The sequence below is a fragment of the Zosterops lateralis genome (genome assembly GCF_965231275.1).
Source record: "Zosterops lateralis genome assembly, chromosome: 2".
NCBI classification, from domain to species: Eukaryota; Metazoa; Chordata; class Aves; order Passeriformes; family Zosteropidae; genus Zosterops; species Zosterops lateralis.
This window is the reverse complement of record NC_139763.1, coordinates 111,911,335-111,923,390: the sequence shown is the minus strand read 5'-3', so window position 1 is coordinate 111,923,390 and position 12,056 is coordinate 111,911,335. Positions and strand designations below refer to the sequence as shown.

Sequence of the window (12,056 nt, the reverse complement as noted above, 5' to 3'; positions counted from 1 at the left end):
GGCGTCTCTGCCCATGGCAGGGGATTCAAAACTAGATGGCCTTTAAAGTCCCTTCCAAAAGACTCTGTGATTCTATGGTATTCATCTGCAGGGCAAATTCTGAGAAAATAAGGGGACACTATTCCTGATTTGCATCAAGAGGCTTTAGAGTTATTATCAGGCTTTGTATGAAACAGGTGTAATCATCTCAGACACTTAAAAACCCCAGACACTGTAACATTTGAAAACGGTAAAAGAGCTGTCACTGACTGCACACAAGAATTAAGGAAGAATTAACTTGCAGACCATTTACAGGAGCGTGTGTGGGCAGCGTACATTATGCAGAGATATGGTTCGCATCCTTTACGTGAACAAATTATTAAACGAATAAATCTCTAGTATGTGCAAAACAAAGAGACGAGGGGAAAGCAAAGAAAGCAAGCCGAGAGGAAACCTTCGGGACCCCAAGGCCGCGGCGACAAAAGGCAGCGCGGGGACGGCCGCTGCCCGCAGCCCGACAGTAGGGGGCGCTCGGGCTTCACCGTCAGGCGCCGCCACGGGCGGGACAACGGGGCCGCCCTGGGTGTGTGCGTGAGCCCCGAGCGGGGCGTCTGTGTCCCCATCGCGGGGTGGGTGTGCTCCCCCGGGCCTGCGTGTGACCCCCTAACGGGGCTTGTGTGTCCCCTGAACGGCGTCTGTGTGACCGCTGAACTGGATGTCTGTGACCCCTCACTGGATGTGCGCGACCCCCTAACGGGGTGTCTGTGACCCTTTACTAGGTGTCTGTGCCCCTCAAACGTGGGTGTCTGAGCCCCTTTGGCGTGTCTGTGACCCCCCACTGGATGTCTGTGTCCCACCGGGGTGTCTGCGCCTCCTCAGCGGGGCGTCTGTGCCCCCTCTGGGGTGTGTGTGACCCCCAGTGGGTGTCGGTGACCCCTTAGGGGTGTGTGTGACCCCTTAGGGGCGTCTGTGCCCCGTCACGGGCTGGCAGTGACCCCTGACAGGGTGTGTGTCCCCTCAGCTCCCATGGCGGGGTGTCAGTGCTCCCCCCTCAGTGGGTATCCCTGCGGGATACCTGTGCCTTTCTCGGGCTCTGCCCCGCTCCGGCACCGGGAGCCGCTCACATCCCGCTTTCCTCCCTCCCTCGGCTCCCTCCCTCTCTCTGCTGCGGTGCCTCGGGGTTTGTTCCGAGCGGCTGTGGGAGAGGGGCTGCTCTCCCGGCTCCTGGGGGGCGAGGCGACTCCTTCTCCCGCCTCCGTCACTGCCGCCTCCGGGGAGCTCGAAACTTTCCCGCTGGCGGGAGCCGCGCCGCATCCAAGGGGCCCAAGGGAGGCCGGAGGCTCCCGGGTTTCGGCGGAGCCCGCCGGCTCTGTGGGACACGTGCGATCTTTTGTTTTGTGTTTTATTTTATTTGCCACATTCCCTTCCTCTTCCACAGCGCGGGCCAGCAGAGAAATCCCTGGGGAATAGCCTTTCGAGGCTCTCACTCCCGAGCGCCTGCCTGCGTGCGCGCGCGAGAGGGAAAATGAACAGTTCCGTGAAATCACTTACCGAAAAATTAGCTGCCCATTAAAGAGGAAGCGGTGAGGAGCAATCATGTAAATCCTACCTACACCCAACTGTGGAGGGGGGCGGCGATCCCGATTCCCAGCCCTGCGGCTGCCTGCTGGCATCGCCGTCCCCATCTCCCCAGCCCGGGAGGAGAGGGAGCGAGGGGGACGCGTGGGTGTGGAGCGCAGTGGTTTAGTCCACACCCCGCAGCCTCCCTTCCCCAGGCAGCCTCGGCAGCCGCGCTCATTCTCCTCCCTCCCTCTCTCTCTCTCTCTCTCTCTCTCTCTCCCTGCCAGCCGGTGTGTCCGCGGCGGCGGGAGGCGGAGGCGGCGGGAGAGGAAAGGAGAGGAGGGGAGCGAGGAGCGGAGCGAGGAGCGGAGACTCGGGGCCGCCCGGGAGAGCCCGAGCCCCGCGCAGCCCCCGCCGCCGCCACCGCCCGGCACAGCCGCCTCCTGCCCTCCAGCAGTTCCCGCTCCGCTGCCACTGAGGAGGGACCTGTAGGGGACACGGAATTTTATTTTTTTTTAGGGTGTTTTTTTTCATTAATTTTTTTTTTTTTTTTTTCTTCTGAGGGGATGCTGAGAAAGCAAGCCGTTCCCCTCCCGTGTAGCACATTGCCTGGGCGTTCCTATTATGGAAGTTAAGTGAGAAACTCTGCAGCTTGAACTGATTTGGGGAGAGAAAGGGAGAGAGAAAGGGGTAGGGGGAGGGCGAGAGGAAGGCAAAATAGCCGAACCAAACCAATGGTTTTCCTGCAAAGTGCCGGGAAGTTTGTGGAGCACTTTCTAGGAATCAGGTCCTTTCTCAGAGTCTCTCCTTGTCTTCCGAAGAAAGAGCTTGCTTTTGGATTGCCATGGATCCTAAAGAGAGTCTTAGACACACTTGAATAATTCCCCTGCTTGGGCTGGATTGGTGGGAATTTAGGAAGGAGCGTGTGTGCAAAGCAGAAGCCTTCGGAGCTCACTCGCTGCTTCTCTAATCTGTGTGGATCTAAAAGTGTCACATTCAAGACCTTTGCATCTCCAGCTTTTGAACTGAAGACTTCCCTTTCCACTTTAAGTAGCTGCTAGGAAACTGAAAACTTTTGGACCTACCTCTTACTGGCTTTGGATACTTTTTCATTTATTTTTCTTTTTATTTCCTTTTTTTTTTTAAATTTTTTAAAAATAATCTCTGTGGAATTGGTGTCTCAAGCGATCGGGATTGTTTTTAATATGTCAAAATGGGTCTGCTGACGCCACTCCTGCTCTTCGGGTTTGCATTTTGTCAAGTCTATGGTAAGTTCGCTTATTTTAGCTATGTCATTTCTGTGCAGAAATCCCCTTCATCTGAAATTGATTTGGGACAGCACATGGATGGCATTATAAGCTTTAACGTTACGGAGCCCTAAGTTTGTTCCTGGTATAAAAATGGTATTTTGGGAGGGAGGGATCGGGAGAGGGAGAATATATGTTTCCAATAAGCAGCCCTTCCCGTCTCCTAACTTAATGGAAAAGCAGCTTATGAATGGAATAATGTCAGCTTGAGGTGGCGAGCAAGGAGTAAAAAACTACCGTGATAGATCTTTTATTTGGGGGTGGGGAGCGGGGAGAGGAAAAGCAGAACGCTGCTGTATAAGCTGGTATTACTTTGCCGCCTTCTATTGTTAAACTTTGCACGGGCAGGGCCAGCTGATGGAATAAATAGGTTAGCCCTGCCGGGGCTCCAGGTGAGGCGGACTGGCGGCTTTCCAGAGTCGCACACGCCGGGCTCGGCGCTGGCGGGCGGCAGGAAGGGAGGGAGGGAGGGAGGGAGGGGCGGGCTGGGAGCGCGGGGCGGTGGCAGCGCGGCCCCGACCGCCCCACCCCGCTCCGCCCCCGCCCCCGCCGCGCCGGGCAGGTGGGGCTGTGGCGTCTCCCCGCCAGCTCCGTCCTCCTTCCGAGCTGCCCGGAGGGAGGGCGGGTTTGCACGGAGCTTAGCGACGTCTGGGGAAAGGGTGGGTTTGCTCATCAACGCCGCCCCACCTCCCCAGTCCTTTGGGTGTGCTCTGCAACGTTTCTTGTGGTTTCCAGTTTAAGTATTGGATGGGGAGCTGTAAATTATCATCTTGGGAAAGAACGGTTTAGCAGGGCGAGAACTTCAGTGCGAGGGTAAATGCCTTTCAGGGTAGGGGTGGGCGCTGTGCTGCTGCTCAGGCGGTGGATGCACTGGAGCAGCTCAGGCACAGCAGGACTAGGAGCGAGCATCCAGCATCCAGCTCTGCACGGGGTGTGCTGGCCCCCAATGCTCGGCAGCCCGGCTGCCATGGGGGGTTTCCCGCACAGAGCAGCCCTTTAGGCTTGGGGTGAATCCGGTGGCGTGTTTGCCTGTGTGTGTCAGAGCAAACTTTGTTCCGAGAAGCTGTTCACAGCATTTGCTGTATCAGTCCCGAGGCAGGGCTCGGGGTTTATTGTTTGCAGTCACAGGCTGCTTTGGGTGTTTCTCCACCACCCCCTAGCAAGAAAGGAGGCAGCAAAATAGAAGAAGGACAGATTCAAGTGCAGTTTTATCGTGGATGCATGATATGCTCTGCAGTTTAATCTTAGGTTTGGTCAGTCGATAGAAAATTTCTACATGATGTATGCACATGCTAAACTAAACAGGAGAAATTTTAACTGTAAAAGGATTTAATAGAACATTCATGTCTGTCAGTACAGTTGTAGTTTTCAAGGGATTTTGTTCTATTTTTGTTCCTTTTTTCTTGCTGTAACAAAAGATCCTTAAGACTAGTGATATTGGAGGTATCTGTGTACAAACTGCAAACATCAGATTATAGGAATGTAATTATTAGTAAGTGTTTAAAATTGTATGTAGCTAGAAGGAACACAATTAAAGTGCTCAGTTGAAGTGACAGAGTGAATCAGAGGAGCTTGGTGTTACAGAATGTAATTAAAGTACCAGTCTGTTTGGAGATATATGAAACAAATGCAATTAACCAGCTTGCTGGAACGACAGGAGCATGACATAATTTATTCGAGTTTTGTCATGGGGAACACATGTAGAACGTTTGTTCTGGTTTAGCCTTATGAGAGGGAGGCAGTGCAGGTGAAGCACACAGCTAATTTAGACCCAGACCACTAGAAAAAATGGCCAAGAAGCCTCTGGAATGTATGTGATACTCCCCTTTTGAGGGAAGGAATTGCAGAGACTGTCAAGTTTGCCTGCATTAACAACTCTCTGAAATAAATAAATAAATAAATAAATAAATAAATAGCTTTGTGGATAGCACATCATGACCAAGTAGAGAGAAGCTGTTATTGTCGAAATGACTAACAAGTAGCTTTGAAGAAATACTGGCAGGCAAGCTTGGCACACAGTGCTTTTGTCTCTTTGGAAGCATAGTAATTACAATCACATCTTAGGCTGACATATACCACTAGTTGCTTTGAAAAGATCTCTATCAACATCAGCACCATTTGTGATGCCTTAGTTTAAGAATAAAAGGCAAAACCCAACAGACTTCTTTTTTAATAGATCCTTGTCTTGTTTTCTGTGTTTGAAAGTTACCTCTTAATGCATTTGTGGGTTCGAGGGGGTTTTGTTGTTAGGCTTGGCTGGGCCTTTTTGTTTTTTCTCTTGGCAAGAGGTCCAGACATAGACACTGTAACATTTGAGGCATATCAACCATCCTTTTTCTTCGGAGTTTAGTTTTATTTAGTGATTCAAAACCGGTATAGATCAAAGTGATAATCTTTTTCTTCTAAAGTTATTTTTGTTGTCCCTTGTTTTAGCACACTTGAAAATTAGACAGTCAATGAAAGTGACAGAAAACGTGGTACATACACATATGTAGATTTTAGCGGTTTCATTACTGTGCTTTTGGGTTTCCTGTAACCCTGCCCATGTTCTTGCACTCTGATGAGTGAATAACTTCAATTCTCTTTTTCTTTAGTTATCAGTCTTGGTTATTGTTCTTGACACAAAGCAAACAAAGAAAAAAAAACAAAACAAAACACAACAAATACCAAAACACACAGAGAACTCCCCCAAACAAACAACAAAACACCCCACTAGACAAAGTCTGTATTGTGAAGTAAGCCACTAGCTACTGGAGTTAAAAGAGCTAATTACATGTGGATTTTTAATAGTATTCGATTGATTCACTGAGCATTGAGTTCTTTCATAGTTTTGTGTTTTGTTATCCTTCTTCCAGTAATTAATGAAGTTTAAAAGGACAAATATTAACAGAAGAGGTGACATCTGATGTGAACATAGGTATTGGTGGGCCAGACCCTGGCCTGGTAGGACTTATAAGTACTTTCAATGAAAATGACAGTCTTTTATGTCAGAGCTGGCTTTTAGTCCCTTGAAAACTGCAAGTGTGATGCTCTTGAATGGGAGAAGGTCGTAAAGATTTTAAGAATAATTCTGTTAAACCAGCATTTTATCACCGCATTACTATATTTCAAAAGCACTTGTTTTCTTAATGAAATGACATGGTGGCTGAAACATTCTGTATTTCTTTTCCTTTTTATTTTTTTAAATTCATTTTATTTCTTAATGCCAATGAGCATCTGTGGCCTTGTGCAGGTCCTTGTTGCCTGTTGGAGAACATGGCTTACATATAAAGCTGGAGTATATTCTTCCAGTGAATATTTGAGCTGACAGGGTCTTGATCTCTCATGTGATTTTCGCTGTTGATGATAACCTTTGCTTCTGTGGAATGTGTGCATTTTGATGCCTTAAGAGTAAAATTCTGGAGAGTTTGCGGTTTTGTTTCTTTTACCTTGTTTTATCATAGGACCCAGTTCTGCAGAGTATTTAAATGCTTCCATCTCTTACCTATGGTCTTACTGAAGTTAATAAGAATTTAAGCATGTGTTCCACGTTAATCAGGCTTTAAAACTTCACTGAGAAAGGATGAATTTATGCCTATGATGACAGGTTTTGCTGAATTAGTCTTAAGATTTTGCTTTCTTTACTTCCTGTCTTGTAAGTCGCCATTGCGAAAATATGTGTTCATGTGCAGAAGATAAACAATGAGGGAATCCTGTCATCATACTTCCAGAGATGGATTTGCTTGAAAAGTAATATGATTATTCAGTTGCTTTGGTTTGTGTCTTTGCTAATTTGGAGCTCTGCAAAAGGTCTGATACTCCACAAATCTTTCTAGAAAGTTGAAATCAGGGGCTTTTAAGCCTTCATGTGAGTTGCACTGACTACAATAATCCTTCCATTAGGAACTGTCTGAAATGATGAGATTGATGTTGCTCAGGGAAATTGAGTTTTAGCAGTGCAGGCTAAAGATATGCAACCTTAAAAGTAGACAAAAGAATTAAAATACATTTTTAAGGATGCATAAAAAGTATCAAGGAGATGTGCCAAGAAGTATGATGAGAGGAAAAGGAGGCTTTGGCTGGTCTATCCAGTCCACTCCACTTTCAGAGGTCACTTCTCCATAGCAATGCTATGTGGGCTCATAGCCCTGAATTTAAGATGTGCTCTGTCCACTGCTGAACCATTTAGTGGAAACTGCTGAAGAGTATGCAATGGCCTTTTAGCCATTTGTTACCCTTGAATTGCTATTCATATATTGATCTGGGCTAAATAGATTGCTAACAGGTTCTGTGCATTCTGTTTCAGCCACCTAAGAGGATGCTGCTGTCAGGTTTTATCTGTTATCTCAGCTGGCATGGCAGAGCTTGCTCTTCTCGTGGCTGCCATCTGGCTCACACCTCTCACACCAGCCTTGGGGAGGATACTTAGTGATCATATTGATGCTGTTCCTTGCCAAGAGGCTCAGTTACTGGTGTGTTTTTCTGAGTTTCTATAGAAATCTCTTTATTTCACAAGAAGGAGGCAGAAGAAATCAAGTATTTGATCTTGCCAAATAAATAAATCAAATGTCTTGGCTTTTTGGTTCTGACTGAACAGACATTTCTTACATGTAACTGCTGAATTTTTACAGAACCCTTTTATTCTTACAAGAGGTTTCTTGCAGTTACACTTGGCGGTACACATGCCTTGATTGTCCAAAAATACTTGTTTTGGAACATGGACGGGCAAGGATCTGATCTTAAACCACTACTTCTGAGAGAACGTTGAGGATACATTTTATGCAGGATAGTATGTAGACTCTTAATTATGAGATCTTTGAATGCGAAATGTTTGTATAGAAATAGAGATTTGCAGATGTATATTTTGGTCTCACCATCTTTACTCTCACACCTGACTTCTGCTATAAATTGTGGACAACAATTGAACAGCTGATATTACAAGTTCAGAAATGAGATTGAGTTTAGGGTTTTCCTCACCTCAAACCTTTTTATTAACAAAATAACTGGTAATCTCCCATGGTTAATAACTTTTGTTGTTATAGTGGATAATTAAATAAGGCCCATTAATTTAGGTTCTGATCTGCACCACTGAGATCTGTATGAGTTTTGCTGTTGAGTTCACAGAACACTGAGAAAGGAGGTGATCTTATCTTGGCTCACTGTCATTGTAATCTTGTCGCAAGATAAAGTTGCCTCCTTGTTACATGCAGCACTACAACAACTACAAAAATATTAGAGGGTGCAAGTGCATATTAATGCCTCAGTTCTACTCACTCCTTTCTACAATGATCTCTTTACTAGAGCAGAGTTTCCCTTAGTAACCAAACAGCTGATTCTTTTGCTGTGGTGTGTATGTAAAGATATACATTCTTAGTATTTTTTCTAAGCCAAAAGTTCATGAAGTAAAAAATGGCTTTTTAATTCCATCTCCGCAGCTTATCTTGGCATTGCTGCCATGGAAGAGATCCAAGATGCGCTCTTAATTTTATTAAAATAATAGGCTTCATCAATAAATACATGAACAACAGTGGACAAACTAGCCAGTAGTACCCACGTAATAACCTGCTGATATCTATATTGAGCTGCTGTGCTCTGATGGCTAAGGCTACTGAGATTCATCTCTGGGTTCTGGACAAATGTGAATGAGGATATTCATCTAAACATTGTTCAGGCAGAGGTATCTTCTGCATGTGCATTGAACTTTTAGCTCTTTACCACTCTCCCCCAGTCATTTTTGATTTTTTTTTCCCTGAGCAATTTTTTTTTTCTGTAAACTAAACTAAATAAGATTTATTATCTGCAGATCTCTGAGTTAATACAACTGTTTAACTGGGTTGTGAGAGAACTTTCTGCTTATGTACTAGATAGGTTGGCAAACAGTGTTGCTTGTTTGCCTTGCTGTTTCTACCAGGAACCGTTGCGTCTCTGGTTTGCTGATAACTGAAAGTCACTCTTATCTAGTGATTCCAGTGTGTATTTTGTAACCCATTAAGATTGTGTGCATGCTGGTGCTGTTGCAGACTTTCAGTGCTATTGTTTGTCGTGGTTGTGGGGATATTCCTTCAGTTCTACCTCCTTGAGGGATGACTGGAAGAATGCAAAATATCTCCAGATTCATTCCTCACCATTTTCAGTTGCTCAATGCAGAAGACACTATTCCAAGCTTGGCTTGGAGCAACCTTAATGATATGTGGTATTTGCTTACAGAATTACTCTTGTCAGTGAGTCTTCATTGTACCACTTCAGTTCCAGCAGAATTCTTCAGTCTGATGACAGCAAAGGACTCACTGCTGTGCCACTTTATACTTTGTTATATCTTGCTTTTACTTTCTCTCATCACTTTTCCTCAGATTAGTTGGGAGAACAGTTTATTTGGTCTGATATGTGGAGATGAACTGGTAGGACGAGTGGGGATGCCAGGAGCTAAGTACGGTCTCACTCGTTATAGACTACCTAGATGGTTGTGCCACCCTGTCTGTTGCAGCATATGGTCTTTTTGTTTGTATTTATGCATTGCCTCTGTAGCTTCAGTGCAGTGTGCCAAGGAGGGAGGAGCATCTCTGTGATGTGCCTGTCATAAATGCAGATTGGACAAATAATTAAGGTATTGATGGCCAGCAACAAGTTGTAAAACACCGTGAGCTGTGCTTCACTCGTATTAATCACTTGCCATTGATTAAAGAGAAACTGGGTGGAAAAATTTTAACCTTTTGAAACCAAAATGTCAGGTAACTAGCATCAGCTTGTTCCTCGTTTGTAGTGAATGCAGGGACAGTTCATGCCAGGGTACCAGAGGTACTTTTTTACTGCTGTGAAAATGTCAAGAGTTAAAAAGCAGTTGTGAAAAGTATTCAGTGCTAGAGGAGCCATTTAATCATGGGTTCTCATTCTGTGTGGTTTTCAAAGTCCATATATCCTGTGGCCTAGATGACTTCATCCTGGCACATGGCATGGCCAGTTTTAACAGTTTGTTTTATCTTGAGGAGAATTCTGCAACTAAGTGATGGACAATCGTTTCTTCCAATCTTATGAAAAATTCAAATGGCATACCAAAGCTGCTGGACCTAGCTTGTTGAAAAAGTGTGATTTCTTCACCTGGGTTGCCTTTCCCTAAAGAACTTGATCTCTTTGAGATTGTCACTCCATAGCAGAACCTGCAGGAAAAGGATCTGTGAGTGCATCCTCCTTCTCACTTTCCAGAGTGAATTATGTCACCTTTGAGACCTGAAGATGCTTGTTGTTCCTGCGTGTACAGTAGCACTGCCCTGCTCTGACAGTTTTCTGGAGAGAGAAATTAACACTGTTAGCTGGAAGAAAGAGTGGAATAGTAGCCTGATTCCAGGTCCATGGCTTGATGGAGAGAAATACTCAGCAGAGGAGCTGGGTTAGATGTAGGGAATGAACAGGGGAGCAAAGCAGCTCTGTCATTTTTACCAGGAAAGTGCTATCCCTGAACACTTCAGGGTGGTTTCATACTCGGTATGTTCAGGCTTTTATCATTGCTATGTCATTTGTACATCACTTATACATGAAGTGAATAAGCTTTTCTGTTAAATTGTTTTAGTCCGATTTTGTTTGGAGTGGCTCTAAGAAGAAATGCTAATGTGTAGTTTGATGCAATGAACCAAGGTCTGTGCTGGCTTTAACCTGATGCACTGCAGAAGTGCTGTGATAAATTGGCTGGGGCTTTTTGTATTTGTATTTTTATGATATGTAAGAGGAATTCAGTGGACTAACTAAAACGGTTGGTTTACGTCAAGGCAACAGCTATTAAACAAAGGACTTTCAGTGCAAAAAATTGGCTAGCAGAAATACTTCAGGCTGCATTGTATCCTTGATCTATGCATCTGTTCTGTCACCAGACTGGATTTTAAACTACAATGCTTTGATTTTAAGCTAGTCAATGTGGCTTGGCTATTCAGATAGTATGTCTGAATTCCAAAATTCTATTTTTTATATTTTTTTCTTCTGCTTAAACTTGTTTCATCATCTTAAACTGTGCAGTGTGGTCTTTACCAAATGAGATGAGACAATGTGTTCTGTAACATGTAAATCCTACCAATGGGGTAAAGTCTTAAGCATTTGGAATAGGAGGATCCTATGATAAAATCGTCTTTTAGTGCTGTTGTGCTTAAATCCCTAAGAATAATTTTCTTTGTGTAGTTCTAGTATATAAATACCCAAAACAACTTTGTGGAGAGATTATTAGGAGTGTGCATGGAGGTAAGTATAGAAAATAACTTTAGAAACTGTAAGGGATGGAATTTATGTCCCTGAAAGCATAACTCTAAATAGCAGTAGGAACCATTAAAGCGCGGAATTAAAGGAAAAAAAAAGTGACAAGTAGGCAAACAGATATTTAATTAAATATGAATCAGTGTAAGCCAGAACTACTTATTATTGTTATTATTTACTGACTCTTTTTTGACAACTGCTCAATTTAGAATGAAATGCAAAAGGACATTGTCTGTCTTTGTATGACCCCAAATATCTCTGTTCCCCCTTCCAGCAGCAGACAACATGCCTTCCCCCCCCCCCGCCCGCCAAAGTGATTTTTGGTTGCTAGGAGAAGTGCAGTGGCCTGCCCTGCTCTTATCCAGCAGTAAAATTGAAAGTGTATTGAGGTAAAGAGAGGGGCAAAGCACAGTGTGGGCCGTGAATCTCAACTTGCCTCTAATATGTCCACTTTGTTTCCACTTTTTCTTTGAAAACTTTTGTTTTTACTAATGGTGTTTCTTTCCATCTGATCTCTGGAAGCCATTCAGAAAGAAAAAAAAAAATCTGCTGTTAAGTGTCCACTCAGAGGAACAAAAAAAGGAGGTGGAGACTTTGAGACTTATTCATGGGGCCACAGTGGTAGCAATGCACAACTCAATGAATGGCTTCACTCAGCTGCTGTTAAACCTGGGTGATTGATACCTTCTGGTTTTGCCTAGAGCTAGAAAAGCCTGCAAAAATTCTTCCTAGTGCTCCTGCCAGTTTTAAATGGAAGATATTGAAGTTGTTTACAAACTATTTCAAACAGCAGAATATTCAGTGTTCTTGAAGCATTCAAGTAGCAATGTTGCATTATGTGTGTTAAAATCAAAAAGGATTGTTAATAATTGTGGTACTCTTGTTCTAGTTTGTGAAATACTTTATTCACTTTTTAAACCATGCTTTTTCAAATAATTGTGTGCTGTGGCAAGAATCACTTGACCATCACTTCCTACAGTAATCTAAAATTTGCCT

General features: G+C 44.3%; 1 protein-coding gene across 1 annotated transcript in view; it reads left to right on the top strand.

Moving 5' to 3' along the window:
• The first annotated feature begins 2,449 nt into the window (after window positions 1-2,449).
• ROBO2 (roundabout guidance receptor 2) overlaps window positions 2,450-12,056 on the top strand; it is a 445,348-nt gene continuing 435,741 nt past the window's right edge. The window contains exon 1 of the mRNA XM_083855698.1: window positions 2,450-2,807. Coding sequence (XP_083711824.1) covers window positions 2,753-2,807 — 55 coding nt within the window. The 5' untranslated portion in view covers window positions 2,450-2,752. The remainder of the gene's footprint in view (window positions 2,808-12,056) is intronic.